Genomic DNA, 21419 nt, shown 5'->3' on the forward strand with positions numbered 1-21419 from the left:
TAAAAGCAACAATTTTCTTAACATATTAAGAAAATTACTGACCTTACAGAGAAAAAGGGTATTGTCACTTCTAGAAATGGCAGACCAGTATTTCAGAGAGCTCTTCCAAACTGTAATAATAGCTTGCAACTGTCATAATGCAAAAAACCCAACATATTCCAGGGAACAATGTATATTTGTTCTAATCCTGTCCAAAGAGATACATTGTTTGTACAGATGATACAAAATACAGTAACAAAGTTTATTCAGAGGACTAATATCTGAAGTGGGCCCCAAAAGGTAATGGGAAATAAAGATGCTTTTAAAAAAGTAGAGAATATTCCCTGGAGATAGAGCTTAAGCTGTATGGGAGCAAACAAGACACTGATAGACACATCTTTAGTATTATGGATGCTAGAAGTGCTGAAGTTCTACTGCAGAGGCCAGGAAAGGTGCACAAAGAAATGAATGTCGTTTGCTGTCTTAAGGAGAAGGGGAAAAAAACTTGAAGGATAATCAGTCATTTTCAGATGCGGCCTTGAGACATGATGACAGGGAAAAAAAATCCAGAAGAAAATGGATGGAGTATTATGAACCCCATCAGACTTGAGATTGGCATCCATTATTAAAAACAGCAAGATTTTCACTTAATTTCGTAGCCTGAAACACTGCCTAGTATTACACTATTAATGGAACAAACACTGAAGAAATATAAATAAACAGTTTGGAACAGACTACAATTATGGCTAGAATTTTCAGAGAGTGCATGGCAAATCTAGGGCACATTCTTTGCCAGGGATTATATACAGAAGATCAAAGTACCTTCAGTGACAGTATTTAAATTTACAGTTTATAAGAAAGGTTTGCATCTCCTGGAAAATAAAGCAATGCCCATCTCCTGGTGTCAAATATAGCACTGGTAGCTTTTGCTATTAGAATGGAAATGCAATCCACACAGTAACTTGAAAAAGATACCAATTATGAATACTGGAGATACATTTTTTCCCCTCCTTTTTAAAATAACCACCAAAAAGCTCTGTTCATTCAGGAACATGTTTTTTAATCCAAACGAAAGAGGGTTCCAAGCGGTGTTATACAAGCTTCCTAAATTCATTTGGCTGACTAATGTTCCTATTCCTGCATGCTTCAAAGTAGTAAAAGAAAAACAAATCTCAGGAAGAACTGACATTCAGATCTGTATCAGTTTGAAGACATAATGTATAATGTTGTCTGCTGCTATTTAATGCAAAAGAAGAATTTTGCTGAGTTCACTTAATATTGAGCAAATGGAGGGTGGACACTAGAGGGTTGGAATTTAGGACTTTTTTACAATAGATTATTAACATGTTTAAATTTCAACCTCCCTAAATTTCTAAGCACTTCTTTTCATTTAGTGAATTATTTTGCATATATTCAGCATATTATTAATTTAAATGTATCATGCCTGACTCCTTGGTGTCTTACTTCAGTTAGACCACAAAAGCCAGCACCTTGATATCATACTCCCATTTTATACAATTATGAAATCTCCATAAGTAGACAGGAATTTTTTTGGATCAACATGAAATGGAGGAAGAAACTACCCTACACACTTTAAACCCTCCACATTTACAGGCCCTGTACAACATTAGACTTCACATTATATACTATTTTATATCAGTATTATATCTTAATATAATATTTAAAGTTTAAATATATTATATTAAATTTTTTTAATTAACTTTTTATATCAATGTATTACACCACATTTTCAGTATATGCTGTATACGTATCATTAAGTTCATTCTTTTTCCAGGGACAACTCTTACAAAAAGAGTTGCTGTATGCTTTGCACAGAATTAATTTTCTGTTTTAAACAGAGATTGCCAGGACATGCACAACTTAGTTTTATAGTCTGACTTACACTGCCAGAAAAACTTTTTTCCAAAAGTAATTAGAGGTCATATGTTACTCAACAGACCAAAGAATCCATTCAGTAATGATGTATCGTGCTGCAAGCATAAAAGGAAAACATACCTTGGTCTGCTGCTATGAAGCAAGCAGAAGCTAATGAGGAAAATTACAAAATAGTGTCATTCATTCAGGAGGAAAGACATTGGAAGGTTATCAGTACAAGTCATCCTGACTACATCAAGTAGAGAGATTCCAGCCAAAACAAATGCAGAATCTAGGTCCACAATAAATACACTGCATATACTCAACCTATCTCTAAAGCTGTATTTTGGGTGCTTCTAAAAACTCCTCAAAGTATATCTAAAGAAGAGATGACAGAACTAATTGACTAAATTTATCCTTGGCCTTAACTGTCAGTGAACTGATGTCCCTGGAGCTGATGGTAACAGAACAAATGAAAGGCAGAAGGCCTGCTAAATCAGACACTGGGTAAGGGTTTATTGTCACTAAGACCATTAAGGTGATTGAAGCCAGGTTCAGTCACACTGAATTGGCCAAGCTACAAGAACAGATACAACAGACAGACTGATCTTTTCAGACTCTGACTAGAAAATGCTTAAATCTTTCTGAATGGAGGGTGGGTGGCATGATTCACAATCTGTGAATTTGGACTTGTGGTCTGAAATACAGTCTCCCCCATTCTTAGCTCATGTGGAAGCCACCCTCAAGATTGAACAAATAAACCTTCAACAGAACAGCTTCAACAAGATAAACTAGATAGTCAGAACCTTCCCAGAGACTTAAGATGCTACCCAAGAAAATATGTGAATGTGTGTCTCTCTCACTCCAGTGAGTATGCTCGTGTAAGTTTTTCTAGTTTTTCAGTCTGGACTGAATCAAGGTTGTTCGCAAACCCAGAGATAATCTCTGTAGACCACACATGCATCCTTTTGTGACAGCCTAGACTACACCTGCAGACTTTGCAGAGCATCATTCTAAGCTGAAGTGTGTATCCCACCGCCTGGCCCAGCCCCAAGGCTGCCAGGACACACCCCTCTCTGACTCCCCAGCTCTGCTGCCTTCCCAGCTCTGCTGCCCAAAATCATTGAGGAGCCAACGAAGGTACAAGAGCTGAGATAACTCAGCTGCACTCCTAGAAGTGCTTCACCAGAACATTAACAAATAAGTGTGAATAACTGTTATACAGGTGCCCAATCATAGATGGGAGAAAGGGTGGCTCTTGTGGCTTGGGCTAAATAGGATCTTGAGGGTCCTGAACTTGATCTTCATGCCATAGGTTTTGCAGCAAGTGAAGAAAAATAACCAAACACTGCCGTTCCTGAATGCTTACAGGTGTTCTTTAGCAGCAGTGAAAGTTTAGGGCTGGGAGCTAAGTGAAAGGTGACCTTCCAGAAAACCTGCTTGAGAGATCCTGCCAGGAACACTGACCCTGTGAAGCAGAGGTCAGCTATTGCCCCTGCAACAGAGAAGTCTGCACTCAGTCCACCCAAGCCTGCACCACATGGTCTCACTTTTACCGTTGCTTCAAGTGGTGATGAAATAGCTAAGGATTTACCTCCCCACTTTGCAAAACAGTGTGCTCCAAAGTATGGCTGCAAAGCAGTACGAAACACAAGGGACTTCTTCAGGCATTACGTCCAGTGATAGCTTAGGCCTGATGCTATTTTCACCTTGCACCCAAAATTAGGTCTGCTCCATACAGCAACAATAATGGCAAAACACATATAGAGCAGAAAATTCCTAATGAGATTTAAAATCATTACTGCATCCATCTATGTTGTATAATTTAAACATGGTTTAAACAGCAACCTATCATTCACCCAGTAGTTATTAGATAACTGTAGGAAATGAGATGACAATTTATTTCCTATACTAATGTGATCCAAAGTGTTCATTAATCTGAACTCCTAAACTGGCTTTTATTCAGACATACAGTAGAATTAATGCCTTCATTAGCATACTATCAATGACCTCTGATATTATACATGCTACCAGCTTTAATAAAATAACCCTATTTTTGTTTTCTCATATTTTCATTCATATACTAAAGATGGCTGATAGTATTTACACTTGTCAATAAGTAAAACCTTCCAGCAAAGAAATCTGTATTTCATGTGCACCCCGCAGCCAGTTATTTCAGCATTGGTAATATTTAAGAAAAGTCAGTTTTGCAGGTTTACATATGACTGGGTAGGCAATGCAAACACCAGCCAAACAACAAAATTACAGAGAAGCACTACCCTTTGACATTCACATTTGTCCATCTCCTTTTCCCACAAACACATGGAGAGAAAAACAACCAACAAAAACCAAACGGTTTTACAGTGTGTTTGAAAGGCTGACTAATCTCAGGTTTGGCACACCAAAGGCCAGGGTGAGAACAAGCACTTTCGATTTCATGTCAGCTCCCACAACACTGAAATGGAATTGCGTAGGGAGATTTTTCCTTCCCTGCTTCTAATAAATGGGTGTTGTGTTTACATACTGCATACTGAGCATTGCCCATACGAAGCCAAGGGCTGCACCTTGCCAACTCTTAACTTTCATACAATATGGCGATTACATGAGCCAGCATAGCATTAAATCACATAACAAAACTTGCAGAATGGCACTGTCAGCTTGCAGAACTGTACCTGAAGGGCTGGCATGCAGTGCATAAAGGGAAAAACTAGATTTTAGTGCAAAGGCAGAACTGGGTCAGGAGAAGACTGGGTTACTGGCTTCCCTTTAAACTAGAAAGCCAAGTGCCAAATAGTTCATGGAGATAAAAACTTGCAGGCGTATAATGCAAGCATGTGAAGAAAATAAATAAATAAAAAGATCACTAAACATGCCTTACAAGATGCTCCCCCACCCTTGAATCTTTCGGGTCATGTCCTGTTTATTCTCCATACGACTCTTTATTCCAGGATGTTCTTTCCAGCTGCAGTATGGGCAAACTGGCTTCCCTCGAGCAGAGTAAAACCAGGGGAACAGAGGAGACCTTAGTCCATTGCTTAACGTGAATAGCACAGCACCTTTCTGGCTCCAGCAAATTCTCTTTTTCTATTTAATGAGCAGCAGATCTATACACACCATGAGCTCCAAATGTCGTCCAGTGCATAGTGTTCACTCTTTTGCAGAATGAGCAAAGAAGACTGATGATCAGAAGTTGCTATTTCCCCTAAAAGCAAGCTCACACCAAGGTATCAGGTATCTAATTTGCATTTCTGATTTAGCCTGCTGATATGAGACTGGAACTGCCAATTTGAGCACCAATTCTTTTTCCAAGTACTGGTACACAATAATTTCTACAGAGGCTTCCACTTTAGTGACACAAACATACAGACAGGACATCCTAAGACAGCCATTTAACTGCCAAAAATAACATGCACATTCAGAGGCAGAAAGCTGCACTGAGATCTAAGACACTTTTAAGACTGAGGTTTCCAGGAGGATGTGCATCTAACCCACTGCAGGAGATCAAGTGCCCTGAACCATGTATCTGTGATACCTTAACTTATCAGCCTTCAGAGCTACCCCAAAGGTGACCCCTCTCTGCAACATATTTCTTAGTAACTTAATCCTATTTAGCTTGTCTTCAAATCACACAATGAACAAGCAAATCAGAAAACTGCTACATGTTTTTGCAAGATCATATCACACTGGCATCACTCATCCTGTTTGATTCAAAATGTAAAAGGCTGTCCAGGCATCAGTGACATCTTATTTGTTGTAACATTAGCATGCAAAAGGATATAAACTCACTTCTGATAATAGTTTTAATTACTAAGTACATAAGCCTGCAAATCCTCTCATCCAAGTAATCCTTCAATAAGATTAATTCATGGAAATAGCCCCATTAAAAAAGGATTTGTATGACTGAACCCTAAATGCTTAATCACATTTTTAAAGAAATCATGACTTAAAAAAAATCCAGGTGTTGGTATGTTTAAATCAGGGAGGTATTATATCCATCAAACCACAGAGTTTCATAAACATCACTTCTAGGACTGACGCTGTTGGGGAACATGCTTCTGCAGTTCCTGTGTTTTCTCAGGTTTAGACTAATTTAAATAAACAGACCAACTTGCTCACATTGAGTCTAGTGCTCAGCACGACTCTTTTCTTTCAGCACTTTCGTTGTACTGATATATGACTCAGCTACTCCTTCAGCTGCACTAGTTATATATTATCTGTGCAACTGTGCAAAATTACCTTGAAGATCAAAATCCCTGATTTATTTTAAGCAATATCCAGGCATTACCAAGTGTTTTCAAGGCTCAGTGAGTTTGTGGTTCTTGATTTCTGTACTATATCTATTGCAAAATATTTTACTATAAGAAATATTAACTTCTTTCCTGGTTTTCCAATCTAGTTCTTTTCACTGTGACAGTTACCAGTCTAGACAATGACAGAAGTAGCCACAGGAGAGCATATAGATTAAGATTTACTTTAATGTGTCGAGTGCCCCCATGTGCTTAAGTCCTCCTTCTTGCACCCACTTCACTTGCTCTCTCTCTTTGCACAGGGTCTTCATGGCTTTAAAGGCAAGTCTTGAAATATCTCCTGCTCTGATCCCCTTGGAATGATTAATGGTTTGGTATCACATTTGTTTGCCACTCCTTAAAATATAGGAAACAACCCTTTGGAGAACTAAGAGTCTGTCACTGCTTCCAAAAAGCAGGAAGCATAACTGCTTGAAGGCTGACAGATGCTTCACCACCATGACAAGAAGCTGTTCCACAGGCTACAGCTTGTGAGCCCCTGAGTCAAGCCATATGGTCCTGAATGCCAAGACTGCCTGTCTTTCCCAGTTTATTGGGAGAGAGGGATTGTTCCTGCTTTGCTCTGAATTTGCAAAAGTACTCTGCTGATTTTTGAAAGTTTACAGTCTGAATGTAATAAAATGCTTGACTGCTTCCACTCATAAATTTTCATTTGTTTGCTGAACATTTTTCCTTCACAAAAGAAACAGCCCTACTTGTAGGCTTCCATGGGTTAGGATAACATCTTGCAACTTTTTTGCTATCCATTCCAATATTAAATGAAGGCGTATAACTAAGCACACAGAAACAAGGATCTCAGACTTTAGGAGGCCGTTCACAATTAATAATTTAAATAACTTTGTACACAGGGTCTGAGATACAAGCCATCTATAGTAATCTAATGGGAATAACAGCAATGGATATACACTGCTAAAATTTGGAGCTCATAATTTAAAATAAAAACCCGCTGTACTTCAGCATCAAAAAAATTTAGTCTCCAGGTGTTAAGTTCTTAAACATGGGTACATTCTCCAGTGCTTTGGCCAGGTGAGATTTAAATATTTCAGAAAATTAATATTTCCAATTCCTGTCATCTCTTGAAAAATTATTTAACTACACAAAATATTTCAGTAAGGTTTTTATAAAAAAATTTAATATGCTTTATGTCTTTTCCAATGACTGCATGCTGAAGTGTCTTCAGGCTACTGGTGTGTAGGTGACCCAGCGATTGCCAAGAAACTGACGAAGGCAAAAAGTATCTTGCTTCTAACCCAGAAATGAAGGGGGAGGCAAAAACCCCCAGCAGAAGCAGAAACAGCGGTGTGCACATCCATGCATTGTTCTCTCCCGGAGCAGTCCTGGCCCTCGCTGGGGTCTGCCAGGATAGAGGGCATCGGCACCTTGCGAAGTCCAACCTTAAACTTTCTCCCTTTTGAGTTTCCTTGAGCTTCTTCTTGTTATAATCTTCCTCTCATGTCTGTCCCTCCGATTCCTTTTAAAAAACCGCACAGCATAGCGACTGCAACCTCTACAGAACCTGCAGAAATAATGGCAGGGGCCCCCGCAGCGGCACTGAGCGGCATTCCCGGCGGGATGCGGGAGGACGAAGGGCGCAATGCCGGGGCTCCCACAGCACCCGCCCGGCGCCGCACGCTGGAGCGGCGTGCGGGGAGACACCGGGAACCGCAGCCACGGCACTGCTGCCCCCGGTTAATTCGTGTTCTCGCACTCGTCAGGGTAACACAGACAACTGATTTATTATGGCAATTTTTCCCAGTGCCTTCCGAGACCTCCCAAGGCTCGGCCGCCGGTCCGGCCGCTGGCTACAACTTTTCCACGGGCTGCAGAACGCCGAGGGCAAGACCGGGCGGTAATTCTTTTTCCTCCCCCTCACCTCGTTTCCCCAAACCGCTCTCCGGCGGCAGCGGCTGCCACCTCCGGCGGGCACCCCCACCCCTCGGACAGCCCGGGAGCCGCCGCGGACGCGCACTCCCCGCCCGTCGGCTGCCCCGGCCCGCGCCCCGCTCCGCGCCAGCGGCCCCGGGGAGCCGCGGAACGGCACGGCACGGCACGGCACAGCCCCGCCCGCGGGCAGGTGGATACCCCCGCCGCCGCCGCCCGGCGCACTCACTTGTGCCTTCTTCATAAGGAATGGCAGCGCTGCAGTCCAGCCCAGCCGGCCGTGTGCAAACTCCCTTCAGCGGAACTGTAGCTCCAGCATAATGCAGCAGCCGATAGTCCACGCATTGGGGTTGCCCACGGCGAGCCCCGCGCTGCCTCCGCCTGTCCCGCCGCCGCTCCGCGCGCCCCGCTGCGCCCCCTCCCCACGGCCTGAGCGTCCGCGCTCACTGAAGCCACCGCCGGCCCCCGGCCAGGTCTTTTATATCTCCGATCTGCCTCCAACAGCGGCGGCGGCGGCAGCCCAGGCAGGACACGCCTTTCCCCTCCCTCCCGCCCTCCCGGAGGACCGGGAGCCCAGGCAGACCCCGCGGGGCGGGGGAAACCCGAGTAAACTTGGGGGAAGTTGGAGGCAGGAACAAGGCGAGCCTGCCCCTCGCCAGCGCCGGAGGGGAGCGGGGCCGCGGGCGGAGCGCCGCGGGGAGCGGCGGGCGGGGATGCGGGAGGGGTGTGGGCATGCGGGGCGGTGGGCGCTGGCTACCGGCCCGGGGGGGTGGGTGCAGAGGGCACCGGGTGCGGAGGGTGCCGGAGCTTCGGCGGTGCCCGGGACAGGCGACCCCAGCCGCCCGCGGCAGAGCGGGGCGGGGGTCTCCGGCCTTGCCCGCGGTGCGCTCTGGCAGCGTGCGGGGAAAGCCGCGCTCCGCCGCGGCATTCGAGGTCACCCGGGCTGCGGGCGCCGAGCCAAGCCCTTGGGTTGGGTCCCCCCACCCACGCTGGTGAAAAGGGGGGTGCCCCCCGGCTGAACCCGCCGCCGGGCGCCGCCTCGGCCCGCGGCGGGGAGGGCAGCGGGCTCGGGGCTGGCGGGACTCCCAGCCGGTGCCCGGTGCTCTCAGCGCTGAGCGGCGCCGACAGCCGAGGTGGCAGCCCCGGCTTTGCCATTGCCATTCCAGTGCTGCTTTCCCATAATCGGTGAATGCAAGTTAAGCGCTGGGATAAGCGTTTCAGCTGAAGCTTGGAAACTCCTTTTACCTGCTCCAGACACAGAAAAATTGTTGAGCAGTGCCTCCTAACGCTTTTGCAAAGGTGATCCTGCAGGTCTTTTCACATGCTATTGCAATTTGCATCCCGTGGAAATAATGCATTAGTGTTGGGTGTGGAAAAGCAACTTGACTTTTACTGCTTGGAGTCTTTCAGCCAATCCATCACAGCAGTAGCCGCAGAATTGGAGTCGTTTTTAGAGGAGACGGCTCCAAAGGTTAATACGGACGAAATCTTGAGTGTAAATTAAATGGAACGTAGAGCAGTTTATGGAACTAGTATTTCCTGGAACAGGGATACTTAGTGAAAATCTAAGGAATGTTAACACAAAGAAAGACTAGTCTGCACCAGTCAGTGGTCATTTCCTAAAGAAGATTGGGTATGCTCAGAGTGCGCAGTAATAGATTTCATTAGAACAGTTTGCTTAGTTTTCACCTAGAATTAATGATAAATTTTTAAAAGACTAGATTTCTGCCAAAGTAAAGGTGAACTGTTCAGGTACAAAAAGGATTTGAACTTATCTCCAACTCTGCAATATATTTAGAGTTCAGTGTCAAGCAGATAAACATCTAATAGAGTTTTGCTTCTGCATCCAATCCAGAAAAATGGGTCAATTTTTTTTTTTTTTTCAGTACTGATGGATTCATTCCTTTTTTTTTTTTTTTTCATGTAATGATTCTTACTGTGAGGAACTATGTTGGAGCTCTTATTTTTTATTTGCATGTAGTAATAGTCTCTTCCTCTAAAGCAATAGAGAAGCAGTGAAAGGGAGGAAACCTGTAACAACAAAAGTAATCAAGCACCTCATTCACTGAAAGGAATGTTTGTACATCACCTAGCAATGATCAACCAAAGCTGCTTCCACAGTCTACACATTTAACAAATACGGTCAGGAAATTAAAATGTTATGCCATATTTCCTCCTTAGAACAGATGACCAGTTTAGTCTCCTGGGGAGAAGCCCTGGAAAGTGTGAAAGAGCAGTCTGCCATCAGAATTACCTGTCTAATGGTAATACTTATGGTAATAAGACACTTAAAGTGTTTTATGGTAAGACACTTCTGGTCTTTCTCCATGTTGAGGTCCATCACAGTTCACCATTAGCCATGGCAGGAAAACTTTAGTGGATGCTCAGTTACCTTAGTGATAGTTATACAGAGAGAACAACACTCTTGGGCATAATTAAGTTTCTTTACCACCCTGGCATCATGCACCTTTTCTCTCCATCCCTGTTCCAAATTCTTGAACCTGCCCTTGTGTTTAACCAAGCCCAGCTGTAGTGGAGTAGAGCCCGTTTTGTCTCTTCCTCCTGTGTTGGCAATTTGCAACTGTATTACTGCTGACATTGTCCTCAGTTTGGTTTGGGAAGTCTTTCCTATGAAATCCAGAGTTTAATACTTTAAACTCATTAATATCCCATAAGAAAGCATGTTTTTATTAGTCTTGCCCATTTCCAACATAGTACCAATCTTGATTAGCCAGGTGAGAACTGGTTAGCCATGGGCCGTTAGTGCATTGACAGGTAGGTTTCCAAAGCACTACTGCAAACCACATTCAGTCTTTTATGGCCTACCTTATTTGCATCTCTCAATGCTTGAGGGTGAGCACAGGCCCCTGTGGTAGTTTTATGAAAACTATGTTTCTTCACAAGGAAGATATTGAAAACAGTGTTAGTCATTCCAGCTCTTCACACGATTTAGTTCCACCCATTCAGCAGGATTGTCCTCACCAGGAATATTGTTCAGCCTGTATAGAAAGACCAGCAACTGAAAATTAAGCCTTTCCAGTCTAGCATGAATGGAAAAGCCTCACCATCTTTTCTGGCTGAGAAATGGCTGTTAAATGGCTGTTTCTTCTGGAATTTTACAGAATATCTGCTGTGCTTTCCATAGCTTCAGTTGTGAGAAAAATGACCCCCCTCAGTTTGTTGATGGCTTGGCTGCTGGCTGGAACAGCAGGAATTTGGGAATATGCAGGATCACATCCAACTTTGGCCACTGCGATTGCTGGATTAAAAAGTGTTCTGTGTTAGCTTGGAAATTGAAAAATTTCTCCTATGAAACCGTTTAAGCTGTGAAGGCAAACTCCAGTGTGTGCGTATTAGAAAGATAGCGCACTAATCCTGTCTAATCGGTTACAGACTCGGAGCATGTGGGGGCTTTGCTGGCACAGAGACAAGGCCTGTAGCATCAGCTCAGTTAAATCCCCTCTCCCCAGTCTTTTTTGAGGACATAGAGTACTGAGTACAAGCATTCCTAACCTATTTCAGACCCACAGATTTAAAAACATTAGAGTTAAAATTAAGGTATGTAGAGCCAAGAAACTCAAAAGATGGCCTCAAACTTCTTTAGGTTTTATTTACAGAAGTACCTGATTGTAGAGGAATGAATTCTCTACAGAAAAGAAAAACCTTGCAAGCTTGCAAGATCTACAGAAAATTACATTAATTACTTTGACATTGAGGAAGTACATTGAGTACATACTACCTCCTTAAGAGATCATCTCTGTCTTTGATACCACAAAATGTTGTAGGTGTTATTCTGTGATTGAGAACTTGTGCATTTTAATCTCAGAGCATAACCATAGCCAATATTTAATATTCAATGAAAGTACATATTTTGAATTTCTAATTGAGCCTTATGCTTAACAGTTACCAAAGGGACTGTTGGTTTCTTCTAAGCATCATACAAGTGACAGGGAGAACTTCCGTGGTTATTCAATATCACTAGTCAGTGATTATTCACTGACTCGATCAGGACTTAGTGCACAGGGACAAGTGCACCACTGTGGAGCCACTTTTTATTTCATTGGGCACCATAAGAGCGTGGGATTCAGGTGTCTTTTTTTCATTCACATGACCTAAAGATTGACCTAAAGAATCTAAAGATTGCTTTGTGAAAAGTAGTTTCCATGGAATTGATTCTTCATAATATATTAGAACAGACTGGGATTTTAAGGATAATGAAGTTGTTATAAGGTAAAATCACCATTTCTTTGGCAGACTATTGGCAGACCAGCTGTAAGGACTTAAAGAGCACTGTTGCTTGTCTCAAACACTGTTAAGGCCACAGGAGGACTTTGCCACGAGATAAGCAGAGGATGGCACTAACTCCAGGCCTGGCAGAGGTGAGATCCCGGTTAATGCATCCAGACAAAAATTCCCACTGTGGCAAACTGTAAAGAGGCAACTGCTCATACACATATCGCCAGTCAAACAAAGATCACCCCAAGTTAAGGGACAGGTGGCATCTGCGACCACCAACCACTGAAGCCCCCCTGAATATGCTTCTGTGGGTGCCTAGAACTTAGACTGTAAATTAAGCCACAACAGGGAACTCGAGATGAGAAAAAGATGGTACTATTGTCTGGGGGTTATCTCAGACCTAGGAGGTTAACAAGCTGGGGGAGCAGAATTTGCTGACCACAAGGAAAGCCAACTCAGCAACTGTCCTGAAATCAGCTCTGACTGGGTAAAAGGTAATTTTGGCAGGGAGAGATAGCAATCACTGACTCACAACCCACCTACCCAAGAAGCCCACCAGAAGAAAAAGACTGAGCGTGGGACTAATTAGCTTTAGAAGTGAGGAAATAATTTAACCAATGGAATAAGAGAACTGTGCAGCCAATGAGCATTAATTCCTTTGTTTGTTAAAACATATAAATAGTGAAGTTTTGAATGACCTCAGAATGACTGAGAAGCCCAGGGTAAAGAAGGAACAGAAACACTGTTGGATCTATGGGTGGTGACTATCTTCTGCTTGAGCTTTCTCCTCCCACCCCCTGCCTCTTTTCTATTTCTTTCTATCTCTCTAATTCATATTCACTGATAAATAAACTCTGTACTATTTACTTTGACATAGGTTCTTTTTTGTACCTTAATTCAGGCAGGGGCATCTCTCACTAAGCAGATTTTAACACCAGCTGGGGGAAAATGCAATATTCTGCATGAACAGAGATACCTCCAAAGGAAAAAAATTGGATTGAAATTCAATTATTTATTGAAATGACAGAACGAGTAGCTCAGTATCTCATTATGATGCTTCTCCAAAACCCATCTAAATACAGGAAACAGAAAAGGCAAGCAGTGCATTATAGGATTGAAGCCAGGGGGCTTCAAACTATTAGAAATCTGTTCAAGAAGTGCCAGTGAAGGAGGCTGGAATTATATGGTTCTGTGTGAGATTTATTTGCCCAGAAGAAGCTATGGAGACAAGCACGTAGAAAGAACAAGAGTGTAGTCTTTGTTTTCAATATAAGGAAGGTGGTCTTTTTTTATTTGAATACAGTCCTGGTCTGAAATACTGATGGAGTGAAGGAATGATGGATTTTTATTGAAAGCTTAAAAGTGCTTCTGTCTATTGGTGTCTTTACTGGTCTACTTTCCAGTAAAATGACAGCTTAATTAGCATGCAAAGGATACTGTGTTTTACTAAGAGAACTTTTTGGCAAGGAAGATAGCCCAAAATAGGAAGTTGCACTGATGCTGTTAAAACTCAATCAGAGCCTGTAAAAATATAGTTGTAGATACTAAATAGTAAGTAACCATTACCTGACTTACATGAAAGCTTATTTCTACTATTCTTTCAATATGCTACAGTTTTAGACCAATCTAAAACGAGCCTCTGAAGATCTCACTGTTATGGGTGAATTCTCAGCTAGAAAAATAATGTTACTTGGAGAACAAAACCTGGGAAAAGCTGATGCTGTTGAAGAGCTGTGATCCTTGGCAATCCCCTTTTGGCTTCTGATGACCCTCCCGATGTTCACAGGCGTTAGCAGAAATATGAAGCTCCTTGAAACTCTTGTAAAATTTTGCAGCCACTAAGGTTCCAAGAAGATCAGAGGACAGCAGCATTTGAAAGATTTTTTGGTCTTAACTCACAGGGTTTTCTTCACATGTGTGCCAGGAGGGGTCAGAATCTAGGATTGCACTAAAAAACACTGTGTTTTCTTTTGAAGAATCAAATACATGTGTGATCTTGAAAGATCAGGGAGACTCTGATGGAACGTCTCTGTTTCCTTCTATGGTGAGGGAAGTTGCAGGTATAGATTGTGCCCATCCAATTCTGATCTTGGCATTCAGTCAAAAGGAGACCAGAGTATGCCTGGGGACGGACAGATTGGCTGTTTTCCAAGCCTCAAGGCTGTGTACGCCATGTTGTGGTAGTTGCCAGAGGTTATGTTCAACAGCATTCAGCATGGCACAATTTACCAGAGTACAAGCAACACCTTTTTTCTGTTTCTAAAATGATGGAATACTCAGTCAAAAAGGACAACTTGTTCTTACTTGCGGAGTTTTTTGTGCTAGTTTTGGTTGGAGGGTTGGAGAGCAGTACTTAGCTCTCTGATCAGCAGATACAGCTATTAATCATAAGTCTGAAGAATACTCTCCTTCTGAAGTCACCAGTCATCTGCTTTGGAGTGTCTCTGGACATGTTGAATGAAAAAAAGTTATTGTATCATACAAAATCTGATTCCTTCAAGGTTCTGTAGTTAGTAGGACTTCTAGGGGTGAAATTTGATTCTCACAATAATACTAAGGGATATTTCAGTATCCACAGGCTTCCAGTAATGAAGGAACATGGAGATTTATCATTACTTCTTAAACAGGAATATCAGAAGGACTGGAATTACTAATCAAAAGTATTGGAGCTCATGCTTCCAAGGAGCATATCCAAGGAGAGTGTAAAACACACTGTCTACACCAATTGCAAGGACTTATAGTTACTGTATGAAATAATCATTATTTCCCCAACATTCATATCATTTTTAACTTTCCTGACATTTTGCTCATTCTCCACTTTGAAAAAGAAGATAATTATGCACTACAAACACCAAACCAGGCAATGTTGAATGTAGGCAGGTTCAACCTGATACACCCCCTTGAACAACTACAGTGCAACTACATGTTTATTACAGGACAAGACAACCACTGCTTATTACATCTAAAATTTGTTTTTTCTGCCTCTCATGAGATCATGCCTAATGCATTAATTATGGCTATAGAAGCTGAAAAAAGGTGTTATTTTGCTTGTACTGTTCTTTTTCTGAAGAAAATAACAGTGTATGATTTGTACCATAATTAAGTAGCTCCTTGTTATATTCATATTTTGATTCCAGTAATTTGGAGGTGATAAATGTATGAGAAATCAATATCTCTGTTCCCAGATTTGTTGCTTACATCTCTTGATTTGCATTAGACTGTGTCATCCTAGTCACAGTAATTACAGCCCTAGAGAGTTTCACAATAAAATGTGTTCATTTGGAAACAAAATGCTGTGTAAGTGGTATTGGATATAAATATTCCCTGTCTGAAGGGAAAACTGAGACTTTCCTCTTCAACGGAAAAATGAGATTTTTTTTCATAAAATGCATTTAGTCTGAGGAAAAGGAGAGGTACAGTAACAGGTACAGTGACTTCACAGCCATATAATGTCATCTGTTTTCTCTTTATTTTATAAAACCTGGTTGTGTTAAGGCTGTAGTGAGGATTCAAACATAGGTAGGAGTAGAAGGACTTCCTAGGCTGAGACCCATGCCATCAAGAACTGCATCACTCAGTCCTTCTTTTGAAGGTTTATCCATTTCCAGTATAAAATGAGTTAAGCTTCTTGCTCATGCTTTTCTATGGGAAAGTTGTTTCAGAATTTGACTCACCTCGTGGTTGGAAACCATCTTTTAATCTGAAGCCTAATATATTCATTGTTAATTTATACCTGCTTGTCCTTGGGCTGAAGTTAGGCTTTACCATAAATAGCTTTAGTAGCCTTTGCCTACTGCTTTTTGATCCTAGAGATCATCCTACTGACAATATGTAGACTAATGAATGAAACCAAGATGGAGCCTGAGCTCAAGTACTGGCATGCAATGGTCTCTGGAGCTTAACTTTTAGCACTCATTTTGGCATGGGCTCAGTCCAGCCAACATTGTGACCCCCAGGCCTGAGCTCAGTCAGAGGAAGAGTACAAGCCAGGACCTGTTTCCAGCAGGCAGTTTCTGGGGAAGGAAGAGAGTTTTACTGTGTGGGTGCAAACAATCCTCTGCCACTTACCCTGGGGCCAGAGAATGGATCCAGGCCTCAAGCTGTGGTTTGGACGGTCTCTTCTATTGCACAGACAATAAATAGTACTTGCAACTTATATTGAGAAAAAAAAAAAGTTTGGTAAAACAGGTGTTCAGGAAATGCCCAGCCACAGCACCTGTGCTGTGAAAGTCAACCTTAATTTTTGTAATTTCCTCTGTTTCGAGATTTGGAAATGCAATCAAAGCATTCTATTGACAAGAACAAAAGGGAGAAAGCAGAAATGACCTTATGCTGAAGTATTCTCTTCCTGGCTAAGCTCCTGTGCTCTTGGATCTCACTGAGGCAGTGAGATCTTGCTGTGACAACAAGATGTTATGGTGCACTGGGAAACTATCATCATCCTTTATCACTGCAAGGAAACACTCAGCTAAAACAGCTAAACTTCTGAAGAAGGGAGGAAGGGGGAGACCAGTCAGTGAATACAAATCCTTTGCAGGATAAAGAGAGAGGAAAGGTAGAAAGTTAATGATTTTTTCCCATTTTGAAGGAGTCAGGGTCACTAGTGTTTTCAATGCTGCTCCAGTGAGTCACCCTGTTCAAAACAGGAGTCCTGGTAAAAATTATGAGAAATGTTTGAAATTAGCTTTTTGTGTGATAGTTTAAATCCCCGAAAATGATAGATCAGCTTGCAGCATAAGAAAATTCAGAACTAAACTATTTTACTTTGATTTTCATTTTTATGCAAGATGGCAGTACTAATCCATGCACAAGGCCTGAGATCTGACAGTATACATTATCAAGAAATGTGAAGATGGCATTCTTCTCCCACCTCTCAAGTTTGGAAATAATGCAAAATGTAGAGCTGTGGTACATTAATTAGCCTGAGTCATTCCTCAGATGGATTTCCTGTGTGGTTAACCACCATATTGCTCTTCCACTGGACATAAAAAAATGCCACCTGTATGGTGAAAGGATGATGTATTTTCCTGTTCATTTTTCTTAAGATTTTGTGTAACAGTGGCAATTCTCTTTTAATACACTCAATTGGTCAAATGTATCCATTTGATACACTCAATAAGTAATTCACTAGTTTCAAAAAGTGGTTAAAAAAGAAAATGGCGTTCAGTCTGTTTTCATTTATGAAGTAATATGAATTCAAAGTATTACTGTTATAAGGACATAATCATGTCACAACTCTTTCTCCAGAATGTCCAGCTCTGGAAGACTGGGTTAAATGACTTTCACTTTCTTTTTCTCAACATCATGCAATGCTGTCTGACAGTCATCATCCTCACCTGTTTTCAGAAAGATAATTTTCCACATTTTCTCCTACAGTAGTAGATTTAGTGAAGGATTATTTCAGAAAGCATTAGAAAAGCATGAGTGAAAAAGAGAGGAAATGTAATGCAAATGTTTTTGTTATCTACTTACTTTTAATCTTAAAATTTCTGAAGTTATTCCTCAATTATTGTATTGTTGTCCATTTCGCAAGCTAACTATGCATCTTGTAAAATATAAATACTTTTTTTTTTTAATCAAACTGCCTTTCAATATCATTTAGTTACCTTGTGTTCTTTAATTATTGTAGAATTTACAGAAGAGCACTCAGTATACTTTTGGTGCTTCATTGTTTGTTACATATCTAGCACATATCTGTTTATATTTTCTCCAGACTAATAATGTAACATTTTTTGTGCCTATTTGCAGGAAAATCACACAATGACACATATAAATTCCATTTTCTACCTTTTATCATAGCATACCCCATTAAAAATAGGCTGTAAGAAGGCATGCTTGTCCTGTCAGACAGGAAAGGAGGTTATGTAGTGAGGCAGACAGCATACTTCAGGCTGGCACTGGAAATTATGTCGTTAAATCTGACAGGAGCCAGCAACTGAAAGTTGCCATCAACAAATTCTGCTGCTCCTAATGTCAGCCTTTCCTCAGGAGCTCTGTGCTTGAATGGCCTTCTCCTCCTCCTCCAACTTAGCCCTAGCTGTCCCTGCTTCCCTGTATATCTGTTTGTATAGGAGAAGGAGGAGTGTATCCTTGCCAACATCTTGCCTCCCAGTCCTGGCACTGAAATTGGTTGCTGTTCCCTTGGCAGTGTGTAATCCTGGAGCTCTACAGCTGTGTACTGCAGCTAGTGACAAATAGTCAGCTTTGAGCTGCCAGCTTCATCTTCTCTAAGACACTTTCTCAACACATTCATTTTCTTTGTCAAATGAAATATTAAGTCCAATCCTAAAAGCCAAAAATAACAAATACGGAAAATGCAGGTTTTCTTTAGTGCTTGGAATAAAATTATTCAGTGAAAAAAAAAGAGATTCGTAAAGGAAATAAAGTAATATCAGCTGGGCTTTTTAATATTTCGGAGACACTTATGGCTATGCAAAATGTAGATAAGGTAATTGGTCCACCATACATCCTGTAGCAATAAAGAACTGTCGAGGTATGGGGTTCTCCTGAGTTCTCATCTTTAATAATGGATGAAGAATTCTGTTAACACTGTCTTAAGAAAAGTTTATTAATTTTGAACACCTGTAGAGAAGGCTTATTTTTGAGAAATAAAGACATTGAGGTGCTGGAGTGAGTCCAGAGAAGGGCAGAGAAGTTGATGAAGGATCTGGAGCACAAGACCCTTATGAGGAGCATTTGAGGAGCTGGGGCTGTTTAGGCTGGAGAAAAGGAGGCTCAGAGGGGATCTTATCACTCTCTAAAGGAGGGTGCAGCAAGGGGGTTGTTGGTCTTTTCTCCCAAGTAACAAGTGACAGAACAAGAGTAAACATCCTCAGGCTGTGCCAGGGGGAGCTCTGGATTGAATATGAGAAATATTTCTTTCACCAAAGGGGTTGTCAAGCACTGGAAAAGACTGTTTGGGGAGGTGGTTGAATCAGCATCCCTGGTGGTACTTAACAGACATGCAGAAATGCCACTTTGGGTCATGGTTAAGTGGTGAACATGGTGATGCTGGAGTAATAGTTGGACTTGATGATCTAGGAGGTCTTTTCCAACCTAAATGCTTCCATGATTCCATGAAGTGGATGATATGTTGTGCATGTAGGAAAGAATAATAGGTGGCAAGAGCTGGAGACAAATGCCATCTCTTGCTGTCCTGTCAGAAGGGGCTTAATAATCATAACTTTCTAAATTCTTTAGTAGCTGGTTTTTACTAATAGCCAGCATCCACCTATAGACAGGTATGTAATACCTCTCTACAGTAAGAAGCATTTCCCTCTCAAGCATTGTCACTGATGTCCTTTATGATCATCTGTTAGTTCTTTCAACAATAGAAGTATCTGATGTGATTTTATGTGGGATGTAGTGAGTGATACTAAGGAGATGAAGTCTAAGAGAGTTTTCCCTAGCCTGCATAAGGTAGTGGCACATCTCTTGGTTGCTGTATGGATCAGTATGTGTTCTAAGTTCTTCATGTCATATGATGCTATGCAGTGAATCAGGATAAATACCTAATTCCTTAGTAAAGGTAAGCTAGAAATGAAATAAACTGTTGGAAGAAGCTGGGAATATCTTGAACTTGTCTTTTACCAGACAGTAATGCCAATACAAAGTGATCTTTTAAAATATGTGTGAATGTGTCCGTAATTTATATTAAGAGAGACAGATCCTTTGCTGGTGCTGGGACATGAACTATTTGCTCGACAGTCTAAAACCCTTCTGTCTGTGCTTTTTGTTTGTCTACGGGAGATATGACATGTGACAGACTTTGGATGTTTCAGACCTGTTCAAGTATCCTCAAGGATACTTGATACATCCTCAAGGATGCCTATTTCAATGCTCTGAGAGCGTGGAAGTCTACTAGAAACTGAAGAACTAAGAAAGGTGTTGGAAACTGATCTCTGATCCAGGGTAAAATGTTATGAACAGATTTAGGAATGGGTCTCACCTCTGTTCATTTTTAAAAAAGCCTTCAATAGCCATTGGCCAAAGTACAGGATTAAAACGTACTGCACTCAATTCTAAATCACAATAGCCAGTTCTCTTGGATTAAGTGGAGTGGTGAAAAAAGTCTGCAAATTTGCACTAAATGTGTTACAGTAAAATATATTCATCCTATTGAAAAGTTCCTTTAGCCAAATTAAGTTTTTATTTCAAACAGTTTAGGCCTGATATTGGATTTTCTTGTAAACCATTGCAAAATCCTGTCATATTCTTTATCTTTTCCCATTTGCTTTTTAAGAGAAATCTTAAGAGCAAGATAGTGTTATATATTCTAGTCACTGTATGTGACTAGAATACACATGTGTGTCCACGTGTTTATTTCTAATTGCTATTTCTGTGAATGCCACAATAATAAATTAGATCTTTGTCCAGCTATTCCAGCAATTTCATCTTACTCAGTGGAAACATTCTTTATTTATATACATAGTCACATGATTAGAATTTGACCTTCTGTTTAGTTTTTTGTTATGCTGTATGTACAATAACAATATAATGAACTTCTGCCATTTCAATGGCTGCAGTGACATTAACAAATGATCCTGGAACACAGCAAAGATTCCTCAGCAAGATAAGATACTATAAATTTAGCTACTAGAGCACTGCAAGTGGTGATGCTGAGGTTTGATTTTTAAACAGAATAGCTGTGTTAATCCAATCTCCATTGAATGCATAAAGGAAGAATTCATGGTAATTAGGAAGAGACAAATGGCAGCATTCAGTTCTGGAGTTCTGGGCCCACATGAGCATGCAATAACCACTTTAGGTCTTTAGGTTTCTTACTTGGCAGAAAAGGAATGATATACAAGGGGAACTAGCATACTGGAAGGAGGCTCCACTCTGTCTCCAGACATACAGTGCAGCTACAGGATGTGTGGAAACAAGTTTGTTATAATTATACAGGGAGCCAAAAGCAGCCTGGTTGCCTAATGTGTTCCATTTTCATTTTAAGTTTTTCTTGTATCTGTGTTAAATGTTCTAATATCTCCTCTAAGGATGCTGCAAACCAACAATTAAGCCTAGAAGAGTGTGTTTTCCTTTGTCTCATGAAACTCTCTTTGAGTTTGTCTAACTTAGAAGTTGCAAAAAATGCAGTTTCTTTTCTGGGATTGGTACTCCCTAGGAAAACCTTAGCAATGT

The 21419-nt window shown here is 41.3% G+C and overlaps 1 protein-coding gene across 2 annotated transcripts in view; it reads right to left on the reverse strand.

Annotated features, from left to right (window-relative positions):
* KITLG (KIT ligand) overlaps positions 1-8585 on the reverse strand; it is a 54939-nt gene extending 46354 nt beyond the window's left edge. Inside the window, exon 1 of one of the 2 annotated variants that reach the window (XM_085046228.1) lies at positions 8272-8585. In XM_085046228.1, coding sequence (XP_084902354.1) covers positions 8272-8286 — 15 coding nt within the window. In that variant the 5' untranslated portion in view covers positions 8287-8585. The remainder of the gene's footprint in view (positions 1-8271) is intronic. The other variant, XM_085046219.1, reaches the window with a different exon arrangement.
* Between the last annotated feature and the right edge of the window lie 12834 nt (positions 8586-21419).

The sequence above is a fragment of the Lichenostomus cassidix genome, chromosome 1Aa, assembly GCF_008360975.1.
Source record: "Lichenostomus cassidix isolate B80296 chromosome 1Aa, HeHo_3.0, whole genome shotgun sequence".
Lineage (NCBI taxonomy): Eukaryota > Metazoa > Chordata > Aves > Passeriformes > Meliphagidae > Lichenostomus > Lichenostomus cassidix.